The following is a 14,644-nucleotide window of genomic DNA, read 5'->3' as shown; positions in this document are numbered from 1 at the left end:
TGACACATGTTTGTGTTTCAAACAGGAAAACCAGCAGAAATAAATCATCTTTGGACAACATGACAGAGATTAGTGAGTTTCCAACTTGCACTTGAATGCAGCACAGACAGATTCTGATGTTCGTGGTTGTAAACGTGTCCTCAAACGCCGCTCTGACTCTTTCCTTCCTGCTCAAAGTTCCTCTTTTCTGAACTTGGTGTTTGTGCCTGACGCTGCTCGTCTCCGTGTGGAGCTCCGTGTGAAGGTAACGTTAGCAGTGTGTAATGTTTCCTGGCTAACATCAGGTGTGTGCAGCTCAGTTCCAGCACAAATCTGCCGCTCCATAGTTCACGGTAACGGACTCATGAGGTCGACCGTTAAACGCTCTCCCGCCATTTTGTCTGTGTGCGCGGATGTGTACGTTTTTGTTACCACTGTCATCTCATCAATAGCCTATTGGTAAAAGATCTCTGTTCATAGTTTAGTTGGATTTTAAAACTCTGTAGTTGGACAGTTTTATTTTGGACTGATGCTAAAATTCTTGCTGATTGTTTCTGTCGAGGTTTTGTACTTGACATCTGCCATTTTGGATGTGATAAGCTGTAGAGAGTGCGTCCAAAAAGAGAAACCAGAAAGAGAACCTGTTTTATTAATAACCTCTTGCAAATAGAAGAATATGAAAAAAACAACAGCAAATAGGATAAAACCTTTAAATTACTTGAATTTTTAAAATCACCATCATCTGTTAACACAAATTTGATCATTTCAAATTTTTGTTTTCATTTTCTCTTCCCAGTTACTTCTTTCTCATTCTCTTCATTCTCCTTGTCACCTTACGTCTCACTCCTTAACTGAAGTTGTAGTTCTAACATAAGAAGTCCAGCCAACGTCCTTTATTTAATCTCTGTGTTGTCACAGTTATTATCATCAGATCAGACATGAGACCCAGACAACAACATAAGTTTACAAGCTAACATCATGTCAGCTAACATTAGACGATAGCATCATAAACTTTAAATTACTTTGCCTCTGATCAACAGTTTGATTACATTCTCACATCACAAGTTTATTTGCTAAGTGTGAGTCCGCCCACATTAGATCCACTTTTCAGCAGGTGGAATAATTTGTAGTACTGCTGTGTTTAGCAGCATGTTTTGCAAATTACTGCATTTTGTTTGACTTCCTTGTGAAATCCAACCCCCCCAATAAAATTACATAAGGTATAAATAAAAGCCAAATAAAAGAAAGAAAAAAAAAATCCTCCTGGATCTCGGTACCTCCAGGAGCAGCTGGTCAGCTGACCTGAGACTGACACGGTGTGTGGAGATGAAGACGCTCAGAGAGCTACAGCGGGGCAAGACTGTGAAAGCATTTAGAGACAAACGGCACGAATTTTAAAATGAACTCTAAAAGACACAGGCAGCCAGTGCAGGTAGGCCAGCACGGGGGTTATATGCTCTCTTTTACAAGTTCCTGTTAGGAGTCGTGCAGCAGCATTTTGAACCAGCTGCAGACGTGAGAGCAATGACTGACTGACCCCCACATAAAGTGCGTTACAGTCCAGGTGGGAAGAAATAAAAGCATGGATCACTGTTTCAAGGTGATGCTGTGAAAGAAAAGATTTGCCAGTCGCCTTAAATGATGAAAATTGGACTTCACCAATCAGACTTCACTCTGATTTGGTTCTCCAATTTCAAATCATGTCCAACTTAAAACCAAGATCAGTAACAACAGGTTTAAAATAAACTACCAGGATTCCCAAATCTACAGAGGAGGACTCACAGGGACCAGTGGGTCCAAACACCAACAACTCGTTTTCTTTTCATTAAAATTTAAAAAGTTTAGAGCCAACCAAGCTTTAATGTCATCTAGGCATGTCATGAGGGGTTTTATGCAGATGCCACCCTTCTGCTTCAGTGGCAAATGAATTTGGCAGTCATCGGCATAACAATGAAATGAGATCCCATGCCTTCTAAAGATGGAACCCAGAGGCAATAAATACAGTAAAACAAGCAATGGCCCTAAAATTGAACCCTGTGGGACGCCGCATGACAGAGGAGCAGAAGATGATTTGGAACCGAGAAGGCTGACAGAGAAAGTTCTGACAAATAAACCTAACCAATTGAGTGCAGTGCCACCAACAGTTTTGTGAAGGTTAGTTTTAAAATGTATTCCATTACAGATTACAGAATACATGTCCCAAAATGTATTCTGTAACGTATTCCATTACGTTACTCGATGAGAGTAATATATTCTGAATACTTTGGATTACTTAACATATTATCATGCTGTTTACAACTACATGAATGTACTACTGCTGTGATTTATTACCATTACTGAAGGTCCGCGGCTCTGAACCGTAGTAAAGGACCTCTGGCTAATACGTCGTGTCGGGCTAGTAGCTGAAAACTAACTTTACTCTGTTGTCTGGGTCAACTTAGCTAGCGAGAGACAGAGAGAGGCGTTGAAAGGCTGCTCCAACGGAATTTATTGTTTCGGAGGAAAACACGAACACAGTGTACAGTCGAGTCTTAATAGCTTACTTACAGCTGGGCTCTTCAGGCTCTCTTCTTGGCTGCAGTGGTTATTATTATATTTGCATGCTTCCAGCTCCCATTTCTGCTCGATGACAGCTCGTACTTTTCCTTTTTCTCCCTCCTCGCGCTTACAGACACATAACGGGTATGACGGTCCATTCTCCCTGCAGCACGAACTACACTGCCCATCAGGCTACATTCTTTAGAGCTATACCTGTAGCATTCTGCCTGTTAGCTTAGCACAACAACAACAACAGCAACAACAAAAAGGCGCTCTCTCACCCAGGAAACGCACAGAGAGAGAGCATCACCCTGTAACCATGGCAACCGTAACACTGCCGCCTGGAACAACAGAACGTAGCTGTCAAACAAAACCCAAACAGTCCTGACCCGCGACAATATGAAACAGGAAAGTACCGCAGTGTAATCCATTTATTTCAACAAAGTAACTGTATTCTGAATACCACCTTTTTAAACGGTAACTGTAACGGAATACAGTTACTCATATTTTGTATTTTAAATACGGCCACCAATACCCACCACATCACTTAATTGAGGAATTAGAGTATTGTGGTCTTCGGTGTCAAAAGCAGCAGTTAGGTCAAGCAAGACAAGAACAACATGGTTACCAGAATCACATGCCAGAAGGATGTCATTAAAAACCCTTAATAATGCAGATTCATTGCTAGGAAGGGTTTTAAAACCTGACTGAAAAACCTCAAGGATGCCGTTATCATCTAGTCATCTTTCAGTTGACTAAAAACAATTTTCTCTAAAACCTTGGAAACTAAAGGCAGCTTGGAAATAGGCCTATAATTAGCTAAAACGTTGTGATCAAGGCCAGGTTTCTTAGCCCTTTGAGGTCCTCACCAAGAAAAAAAGCAATGGAATTTTCTTTTTTGCATTTCTTATTGAGTTGGGTGAGTAATAACCACAATCATTTTTTTCAATAGACCCTGTAGTTTTTAAAATATTGATCTGTACCAAACGGTTCAGTGTCATGCAAATACAAGTACATAAGATAATACAGTTGAAAAAAATTAAATAAAGTGCCGAATTAAAATTAAATGAATAACAAAACCTATCCAGGGCATTGGATACAGTTTATTTCTAGCAGCATGCCAGTGAACATTGCTGTTTTCATTCCATCAAAGGACAGTATAATATCAAACAACAAAATACATCGTTTTTTCATCTGCAAATGTGAAAAATGTGCTACAGCACAAAATACTCACATTCAGGCCGCTTCTGATTGAATGCTACTGTGCAAAATCATTTTTGTTTTTTTAAAAAAAGAGAAAAAAAAACAGTGCAAATCAAGCACATCTGCTTGTGGTTTTGGTCATTGGGGTCTTAGGGTGTAGCATTTATTCTGTGGTCTTGGAGAGCTGGATCATGTTAATCAAATTAACACTTAATTTGATTTATCAACAGCAATGGATAAACAATGATTTTATAGCAAATAATCAACATTAATAACATTTAGGTTATGTTAGCATTAGCACCATGAAGGGACAAATCAACTGTTCGGCTGACTACTTTTTAAAAAAAAAAAATTAAATATTTAATTTCACTTTCTTAATGCTGTCAAGTGACATACATCTGTTTAGTAAGTCCTCTAACACTATCATATATCAAAAATTATATCTTCCTATCTTAGTTTAATCAAAAACACTGAAAATATGTTGGATGTTTTTTTTTGTTTCTGACTTCCTGTTTGGGAGAGGTATAAGAAGAGCCAACCGTTTACATTCACAGCGCCTTCTGGTGGATTTTTTTGGCATTACAGATGTAAACCAGGCCATCTGTCAGCTCTTTGTTACTTCGGAAACATGGATTAAACAATTTCTCTTCCACGACGCAATCCGATAAAAACCAATCTCTTTACCCGTCGGCTTCCTGTGGCTGTCATGCGGCTATTGCACTTAATAATACAACAGCTTCTTGCCATTCTTTGTGTGTCTTTTTATCGCTGTGTGACTGTTTTCATGTGAAAGCCTGCTTGCACTAGTACCGCTTGCCACTCGTTCCCAGAATCCTTTGCGCTTTTACCCTGGACTGACGTCACATTTTCAGTCTCTATAATGGCAGTTGTTGATGGATGTGGCTCTGATGCAGCCGTGGTAGCTGCTGATAATCACGATGCTATCAGGTACTGGCAAAAAGGAGGAAATCTGTCTTAGCACATTTGTGCCGCTGTGTGTTTTTGTGGTCTTCTTTTGGAACTATTTCAGTGAGTTTTAGTCGGAGTGCGGTGAAACTTGGTGTTTGGAATCGGTGATAGCTCTGGGAGCTAACTAGCCTTTCTTTAGCCGGTTACATGAAGTCTGTATGGTTTTGTTTGTTTATGGACTTTTGGGCATTTATGTAACTACTCTTTTAATCATTGCTTGTTTCGTGTGTTTGGTGGTTGTAGAAATGTTTTCTATCAGACTTTAGCAGAGATTTCTGTGGATACCACACATGTCTTTTGCCCCCGGTACGGGAGCGTGGGGCTTATTAAAGTAAATTTGTAAGAATCAGCAATTTATTTAAGCTTTTCTCTCTTTTTCATTTTCTTTTGCTAACTGTGTTTAATAGGAACGTGGTCATTGAGAGCATCTCAGTCGGTGCTGCTGTTTCCTGTGTCTGTACAGAGTTTGATCTTCAGCACATGATGTTCGTCTGTCTCTGCATCTGTTTCTCTGACTGCAGCTGTGTTTGGAACATCCAATCCTCCAACACCTCAACTCTGCTGATCCTTACTTACTTATTTATACTTATTTTCCACCCTGATTTACGAATAAATTCTTTACAAATCCTACCATGTGAATTCATGGATTTTTTTTTTTTCACATTCTGTCTCTCACAGTTGAAGTGTACCTCTGGTGCAAATTACTGACCTCTGTCATCATTTTAAGTGGGGGAACTTGCACAATCGGTGGCTGACTAAATACTTTTTTGGCCCACTGTAAAATCAAAATTCACGTTTTATGCAACTGAAGTGTTTCATTATGTAGGCTACAGAACATAATTCAGTTATAGACGATATATGAAACATGTATACTTACTGCATTTGAATCATTTAAACCATATGTGATATAAACACCTCCACGTGTGTTTGAAAAAACAAATGCTTTGATTTTGACACCCCAAGAAAATCTTCCTAGATCTGCACGTGTTCAGAGTAAGAGCCGAATAAACAGCAGCAGAAGCTGATTGATGAACAGCTGAATGACATATCAGCTGTAGCTGCAGCATCTGCACAGAGTTTGATTGGCTAACGCTGATTTGTTTGTTTTTTCAAACAGTACAGCAGAGAGAGAGAGAGGAGATGAAGAGTGCAGCAGAGACAGTGAAGAAGAGGTGAGCATCTGAAAGAGCAGAGCCAGTTTAAACGAGCCTCACAAGCTCACACATGACAGCTTCATCAACATGGAGCTCTGAGTGTTTATTAAAGGATCATTGGACGCTCTGACACAGCTGACTGCAGCCTTTAGCTGTGAGCACACAGTGTCTCACATTTACATTCACTTCCCTGTCAAACTCAGTAACTTTAAACAGCTGCTGTTATCAGGTGAAGATAGCAAAGCTTTCAGGGCTGAGCCCCAGTGTTTCAGGATAATGGCCCCAGAGACCACAGTCACATATGTGGGGAAGGATTTTAAGTTTAAAACTTCCTTTAAGCACTAACAGCAGAGACGCACAAAGTCGCAGACAGGGAACAAAGTATTTTAGGTTTGTATTGTCAGATTATTTAATCATTATACTGAACAAATATGTGAAAAAGTAAAAACCTCTATTATGATGAGGTTATCACTACATTCACATGTCATCGATGTGTTCTTTCACACAGATCAGTTTCAGTGTGTGTGGCCCGTACACTAAACCATGACACAAATTCATATGATGTGACACCCAGACTGTGTTCACTGTTTCTTTTGGTAAAATCATCTTCTCGTGTTTTTATAGCAAGATGATGGAAGAACCTAAAGAACAGCCAGCCAAAGCAGCTCCATCAGCAGGTAGGAGATCAGTGCTTTGTATGATGAGACGTATGGATGTATAGACTTCAGGCAGATTCTTTTTTGTAACTGTGATAAGTACATAAAATTCACGAGTTGTAACCTGTCCTAATCTTTGCCTTAATCTTTCTGTGGGACATTAATATAACATGAGAACTTCCAGTCTAAGGAGTTTGGCAGAGAAACAACTGGACTTTTTTGTACTTTGAACCCACATATGAGCTTAAAACGATGCCACCTTAAAATGAAACTGAAGAAATATTGAAACTGAAACAAATGTATTGAAGGTGAAATGATAGTGAAAAAACATAAATATAGAAATTTAAAGAAAAAACTCACTGTTCATGTGGTTTTCACACTTACATCGTTTTTTTCCACGTACAGTTATTTTTTCAGCTTCAATTAGTTGGCACTGCTTCGGCATCTGAGGGTGCGCTTGAAGGGCGGGGCTTCAGAGCCACATATATGAGCCACATATGTTTGCGCACATTATATTGCTGACCAGTGACTGTAGAAATCATGGACGACCTAATATCTGCAGCAGCCGCAGTCATGAAGAAACTTGCGTATCTCTGAACGGCACATAGAGCGGGGACGCTGAGAGGAGGTCCAGCGTTTACCGACTGTTTCAAACTGACAGACTCAGGTGTTCTTCAGTGTCTGCCTGACAGAAGGACCTGAGAGCCGCCACAATATTTTTGGTAAGTGAAAGGTGTTTGTAAGCTAATCTGTAGCTAACATCCTTAGCTAGCTAGCTAAGATGGGCACTCGGCTATCGGCAAAACTTGTTTTGTAAAGTTTGTTTAGCTAACCCGTGCAGGTGAACGAAATGAACAGAAACGCACCGGGCTGCTCCGTCAGTAACTAACCACAGTTACTGTACTTTTATTATGAGTATTACACTGTAAGAGCAACAGGCTGCACTCTGCTGCAGCTCCTGTGCAGAGCTGATTATTCAATATGTGCAAACAGCAGCATGTTTTCACTCTTTTGCCACATCTGTAAGGATATTAACACATATTTTAAAAAAGGCTTGCACTTCAGTAACCCCTCATTAATCATTAATTACAGATTAAATAGCAAAGCCTAATATTTATGTACTCAAACCAAATACTTCTGCTTGGCAGCTTAAGTTAAAATGTGTGTTTCATTTTTCCTCGGATTACATTTTTAGCACTGACTCTGTGTATTGTTTTTACTAAGTTTGTTTCAAATATTCAGGTTAAATAAAACAGTCTGAATCATTCTTATTGAGGTAAGTTCACAAAGTTACATGTGCAGTACAGCTTACATCCTTTGAGAGGGAAAAAAGCATTAATATTTGTTATGATACCTCTGTATGTTGGTGACCACGGTGCAGCAGCAGACTGAACCAGGACTGAAACCTGCTCCGTCTGCTCATGTATGCAGATTCACATTCACAAAGCACCAACAACTCAAAGGTTAACATTATATTGGAAAATCTGTTGGTATATACGGCTTTAAGAAATAAACAGCTCGTATGTGAGCAGAGCTGAAGAACTAAAGAAATGTAAGAGAAGAACTTCAGATCCTGGGTGTGTGAGGACAGAAGGATCAGCTCTATTTCAGATTTGAGATAAACTTTATATTTCAGTTTGTGATGGTTCTGTTCTCTTTGTGATTGCAGGAGCTGCCCTCAGATTCAGACCTCAGCACCACCCAGTGACAGCAGACAGATCATCCAACATGTTCACATGTTAACTGCAGAATGAACTGATGCAAACAGTACAAAGGTTAAAGCACCACATGTGCTGTAGTGAAAGCTGCAGCTGTTTTATGGATAAAAACAAAGTCAAAAGGATTAATCACCCATGTATCATATGAATGTTGGGTTTTTCTCTGTATCTGTTATTGTACGATCTACTGTACAATATAAAGCACCTTCAGGTGACTGTTGTTGTGATTTGGCGCTATATAAATAAAATTGAATTAAATTGAAATGTAACTGTGTCACAATATATCAGCATTAACAGGACCTCAGCTTGGTGTTTCACAAAGCTGCTGATCTCAGACCTGCACAGCTTCCGTTTTAAACACTGAATGTACTCAGCTGCATGAAGAGCACGTTTGAGTTTCTCTGACACAATTAAATAAAAACTGATGAAGGTCAAAGGTCGTCACTTGTATGTCGAACTACAGACTTGTCATCTGGAATTCTTTCACAGTTTTTTATTTTTGCCAATAGTGTGTTATTTACCATTAAGTGATTCAGAGTCATTCATACCAGAGTAACCAGAGAGGATAATATATTTTTAAATATATAACTACCCACAGGACTGAATATAATATCTCTAAGTAAAAGTCCAGAGACTCTGAGGATTATCCAAGTACTTATAACATTACACAAAGCAAAGCTCAAAAAGCTGCTGGCCCTGATGCATTACAGGGCATGCTTGCCCCCCACACTGGATCCTCACCAATTTGTCTATCAAATCAATGGAGTACAGAGGATGCTGTATCCACAGCTCTTCACTGTGTACTCTCACACCTGGACAACAAGAGTACTCATGCAAAAATACTGTTAGTTGACTTCAGCTCAGCATTCAGTACAGTTCTTCCCTCCAAGCTGATCACCAAACGTGTGGATCTTGGACTCAACAACTCCATCTGTACCTGGATCATGGCTCATGGACTTTCTGACCAACAGACCTCAGCATGTTAGGTCAGGCCATAACAGCTCTACCACTGTCACACTCACAGGGCTGTGTGCTGAGCCCGTTCCTCTATGACTGCAGACCTTAGTATGCATCCAACTCCATCCTTGGACGGGTCTCCAGCTTCAAGTTCTTGGGGATCCACATCTCTGAGAATCTGTCCTGGTCAACTAACACCTCCAGCCTGGTCAAGAAGGCCCATCAGGGCCTCTTTTTCTTTAGGATACTGAAGAAGAATCAACTTCCACCGCTGTGTGATAGAGAGCATCCTGACCAACTGTGTCACAGTCTGGTGTGGGAACTGCTCTGCTGCTGACCGCAAGGCACTGCAGCGCCCAACACATCACAGGGATTCCACTTCCTGGCATTGAGGATGTCCGCAAGAAGAGATGTCTACGCCGAGTATGCATCATTCTCAGACTCCTCTCATACTGCCAATAAACTCTTCCAGCTCCTCCTCCCCTCCAGGAGGCGCTACAGGAGCCTTCAGACTAAAACCAGCAGGTTTAGGAACAGCTTCTTCCCCACAGCTGTCACCCTACTGAACTCAGTCCCCGCTGAGCCTTTCCATCCACACTCACCTAACCCTTCTACACTCCTCCTCCCAGTGACCATGATCCTTTCATTATCAACATTCACCACGTTGGTTACTGCTGTAGTTTTAGGACACTGACATGGTGTAGTCTCTGTTATAGTGCCTACACTGTTATAGTCTGTTCAGAGAGCTACGCTTCCACTACTGTAGATATTTTCATAGCACTCTGTAGATCTGTTTACCTCACAGTGCTTCATCTTTATATATGTATATTTGTTCATAGTATACCTGTATACCTGCCCGTCTGTATAGCAATACAGATCATCTGTGTATCGGTTACAATATTATTTTTCAGTTTCAATATTTTCTTCAGTTTCATTTTAAGCTGGCATCATTTTAGCCCTACACACCCTAAAATTCAGTATTTGTTGATGAGATGATGAAGTCTTAATTCAACAAAGTTAGAATATTTTTCACATGATTTCGACTGAGAACCATGTTTATGTCTCTTTCTTGTTTCTGTAGAGAAGGAGCTTGCCAGGGTGCGGTTAGCCTTTGTCTGGAGGGTAACAACAGAAATCCTCACACAGCTGCTTGAGGCCCTCGTATGTGACACTGTCTTAAATGAGTTGGAGAAAGAATCGATACTGGAGAAGAACCTAGCCAGAGCAGATAAGGCACGCAGCTTCATCGACACAGTGAGGAAAAAAGGAGACAAAGCATGCAAGATAACAATCAAACATCTTCAGATCAAAGATCCTTCTCTTTTCTCTCAGCTGCGTTTATACTCTGATCCATCTGCTCAACAAGGTGAGGTCATGTATCATATACCATGAATAAAAATGGTCACCTTGCAGTTTGTTGAGATGTGAAAGTGAAACCTCAGAATTCACTGTAAGAAAAAGGAGAGGGCAAGAACGTCATTCTACGACGAATGTTTGGATTTGTTACATGCCTGCAAATCTATTTTCTAAACTACATGGACATCATAAACCTGTGAAACTACTTAGATCTAATGTGAGCTGTATTTAATTAAACACAAGTGTTCTTTACTTTTAAAAACCATGCAAACTGATTGCCTTAAAGAAGAAAAGCATGAGTCATTTGACTTAAATGCCACATTTTTATATAATCAAGTTCAAGTTCAAATTTTATTCATCACCTGCAGTGTCAGGTTGCCCTGCAGTGGAATGAACCCGCCCCCCGACCATACACACACAACACAGACATCACATGGGGATACAAGTCAGAGAACGTTGCATTATAGAAAAAACACTGAAATCTACACTACAATGGGAAAGTACAAGGGGAAAAAAGAGACCTCTGCTCATGCTGGGCTATAGAGGACAGCATGAGAACAGGAAACAAAAAAACTCCTCTGCACAGAAAGCACATAAATGTCCACAGTACAACATTATAGAGCACGTGACCAACAACAAGGTTGGTTAGGGGATAAGGAGTAATCCCAGGCAACACAGCAGCCGTCCTGCCACTGCGCCGACTCTCCAGCGTGGGCCCAGACCCGCCTCGTGTTCCCAGGAGGCAACAAGCATCGAAGGCATTGGAAGGGGAGGGGGGATGTGTGAGTGCTTATCAGTGTAAATGTATGTGTGTGCGTGTCCATAGTTCAGCTGAGACAGTGTCCTCCGCCCTATCAGGCTAAGTAAACAGTCTACCAGCCAACCCAGGTGGCCTTGCATGGAATGGGAAGGAACAGACTCAACACAGTCGTTATCAGGGTGTTTTTGTTCAGCTCAGGCCTTGAGCCCACAGCTGGCGCCGAAGGGGTAGCCGCATTATATGATTTGTGATTTTTCTTTTACAAACAACTCATGAGAATTTCAAGCTGTTTTTAACACTCCGACACCGACACTGGTCTCTCAATCTCCCGCTGGATAGCTGCGAGCCTCTCAATTATGTTATTTACCTTCAATTCTGTGGTCTTTTCAGGCTTTTGCTCACAGAGCAGATTCTGAGACTTCACGACCGCAGCCAACTGATCCGCGATGTAATCCAGCTTCCGCCCCAAGGTGTTGTTCCGAGTGGATTCTTCCTTGATGTAATCCAATATACACTCAGAGGTGTTATTCTGAGCCTTCACTGCAGCCGTTAGCGCCTCCAAGCTCTTAACCATGCTGCATTCACTGAGCCCTTTCTGAGAAGCCGCACCTCGTCCCATCCTTTCAATCCCAGCGGGCAGCCTTGGGGGGGTTTGAACAGCCGGTTCCGCTTTCTTAATTCTCCGATAAACCAGGGCCAAGCCAGCTCCGATCAGCAAGAACCCTGTTATCATGGTTCCGAATAGGTACATATCTTCAGCGTCCTCGATCGACAGTCCCGCCAGGCACACGATCCTCCATGTCTGCCACTCGTCCATCGTGTATCCGGCAGGGAAAGTCCCTCCAGGGCACTCGGGCTCTCCCGAGCCCAGACAACTCGTTGAGAAAAGGGTGTCAATAGCATTCAGAGACCAGTTGATCAAATCCATAATTCTCTTTTAGGTTTTTAGACACAGACTGTGAGAGAGTGTTCCAGGGAAGTGAAATACACATGAGACAAGACAAAGACACAAGAGGCTAAGCAGAGAAGATAAGGGGAAGGAGAAGAGGAGAAAAGTGCGACTGCCTTCGCCAAGAGCCAAACGAGAAGGAACATGTTTAGTGTGGCCAGAAAGGGTTTACATTATCTTTCGCCATTGTAATTTACGACAAGAATTAAATGTGAATTACTGAATCTCTCTCAGATGCTTATTTAAATAACATAGCAGTGTTGTTATTTTTGGTGACAAAGTTTGGAGAAGAGGCACAGAAAGCAGAAACCTGTTTAGCCTGCACATGTTGGCATCAGGTACATATGAAAAGCTGCAAAGCAATACAGATGTGTAGGTTCAAAACATTTAATGTGGCTGTTTTCAGGAATTACATTTAGGAATTCCTGTAGCCCCTTTTTTCTGGTTTTCTGGTAGAATAAGTATATTAAAAACTAAAACGTATGATAGGCTCAACAAAGGACAAAGTACGTCAGATAGCTCCTTCAGACCAGATTTGTATTTTTCCTTCTTTTTTCCTTTTTTTGATTCAGATGCTCTTCAGAAGTGTCAGCCTAAACTTAAGTCTAAGCTGAAGAAGAAGTTCCAGTGTGTGTTTGAGGGCATCGCTAAAGCAGGAAACCCAACCCTCCTGAATCAGATCTACACAGAGCTCTACATCACAGAGGGAGGGACTGCAGAGGTCAATGATGAACATGAGGTCAGACAGATTGAAACAGCATCCAGGAAACCACACAGACCTGAAACAACAATCAGACAAGAAGACATCTTTAAAGACACACCTGGAAGAGATGAACCAATCAGATCAGTGCTGACAAAGGGAGTGGCTGGCATTGGGAAAACAGTCTTAACACAGAAATACAGCCTGGACTGGGCTGAAGACAAAGCCAACCAGGACATCCAGTTCATATTTCCATTCACTTTCAGAGAGCTGAATGTGCTGAAAGAGGAAAAGTTCAGCTTGGTGGGACTTGTTCATCACTTCTTTACTGAAACCAAAGAAGCAGGAATCTGCAGCTTTGAAGACTTCCAGGTTGTGTTCATCTTTGATGGTCTGGATGAGTGTCGACTTCCTCTGGACTTCCACAAAACTGTGACTGATGTTACGATGCCCACCACAGTTGATGTACTTCTCACAAGCCTGATCAGGGGGAATCTTCTTCCCTCTGCTCACGTCTGGATAACCACACGACCTGCAGCAGCAGACCAGATCCCCCCTGAGTATGTTCACAGGGTGACAGAGGTCAGGGGGTTCACTGACCCACAGAAGGAGGAGTACTTCAGGAACCGATTCAGAGATGAGGAGCAGGCCAGCAGGATCATCTCCCACATCAAGAAAGCTCGAAGCCTCCACATCATGTGCCACATCCCAGTCTTCTGCTGGATCACTACTACAGTTCTGGAGCGTGTCCTGGAAACCAGAGAGGGAGGACAACTGCCCAAGACCCTGACTGAGATGTACATCCACTTCCTGGTGGTTCAGGCCAAAGTGAAGAAGGTCAAGTATGATGGAGGACCTGCAACAGATCCACACTGGAGCCCAGAGGGCAAGAAGATGATTGAGTCTCTGGGAAAACTGGCTTTTGATCAGCTGCAGAAAGGAAACCTGATCTTCTATGAATCAGACCTGACAGAGTGTGGCATCGATATCAGAGCAGCCTCAGTGTACTCAGGAGTGTTCACACAGATCTTTAAAGAGGAAAGTGGACTGTACCAGGACAAGGTGTTCTGCTTCATCCATCTGAGTGTTCAGGAGTTTCTGGCTGCTCTTCATGTCCATCTGACCTTCATCAACTCTGGACTCAATCTGCTGGAAGAACAACAAACAACCTCCAAGAAGTCTGAAACAGGAGAATCTGCAGAGAAACACTTCTACCAGAGTGCTGTGAAGAAGGCCTTACAGAGTCCAAATGGACACCTGGACTTGTTCCTCCGCTTCCTCCTGGGTCTTTCCCTGCAGACCAATCAGACTCTCCTACGAGGTCTGCTGACACAGACAGGAAGTAGCTCACAGACCAATCAGGAAACAGTCGAGTATATCAAGAAGAAGCTCAGTAAGAATCTGTCTGCAGAGAAAAGCATCAATCTGATCCACTGTCTGAATGAACTGAATGATCGTTCTCTAGTGGAGGAGATCCAACAGTCCCTGAGATCAGGAAGTCTCTCCACAGATAAACTGTCTCCTGCTCAGTGGTCAGCTCTGGTCTTCATCTTACTGTCATCAGAAGAAGATCTGGATGTGTTTGACCTGAAGAAATACTCTGCTTCAGAGGAGGCTCTTCGGAGGCTGCTGCCAGTGGTCAAAGCCTCCAACAAAGCTCTGTAAGTAAACATGAACTCATCGCTTCATTCTTAAAATCATGGGA

General features: G+C 41.9%; 2 protein-coding genes across 4 annotated transcripts in view; one reads left to right on the top strand and one right to left on the bottom strand.

Moving 5' to 3' along the window:
* The window catches only part of LOC146606895 (protein NLRC3-like), a 597,012-nt gene that overhangs the window by 553,604 nt on the left and 28,764 nt on the right, over nt 1-14,644 (top strand). Inside the window, exons 1-4 of one of the 3 annotated variants that reach the window (XM_085349322.1) lie at nt 5,812-5,861; nt 6,468-6,520; nt 10,256-10,540; nt 12,812-14,604. The exons of 1 other annotated variant lie outside the window; for it this stretch is intronic. In XM_085349322.1, coding sequence (XP_085205448.1) covers nt 5,830-5,861; nt 6,468-6,520; nt 10,256-10,540; nt 12,812-14,604 — 2,163 coding nt within the window. In that variant the 5' untranslated portion in view covers nt 5,812-5,829. Of the gene's footprint in view, nt 1-5,811; nt 5,862-6,467; nt 6,521-10,255; nt 10,541-12,811; nt 14,605-14,644 lie in introns of those variants that run through there. One more of the 3 variants, XM_085349317.1, reaches the window with a different exon arrangement.
* On the bottom strand, nt 11,058-12,218 carry LOC146606896 (uncharacterized). The gene is made up of 2 exons (XM_085349296.1): nt 11,602-12,218; nt 11,058-11,067 (listed from the first exon to the last, which is right to left on the bottom strand). Exons 1-2 carry the CDS (start codon nt 12,216-12,218, stop codon nt 11,058-11,060), a joined length of 627 nt encoding a protein of 208 aa, XP_085205422.1.

Source organism: Diplotaxodon limnothrissa, unplaced genomic scaffold (assembly GCF_057381915.1).
Source record: "Diplotaxodon limnothrissa isolate DT_005_m unplaced genomic scaffold, D_limnothrissa_male_GT1.1 unmapped_scaffold_4, whole genome shotgun sequence".
Taxonomy (NCBI): domain Eukaryota; kingdom Metazoa; phylum Chordata; class Actinopteri; order Cichliformes; family Cichlidae; genus Diplotaxodon; species Diplotaxodon limnothrissa.
Note: the sequence above shows the minus strand (reverse complement) of the source record. Positions and strands in the feature narration are given on the sequence as shown.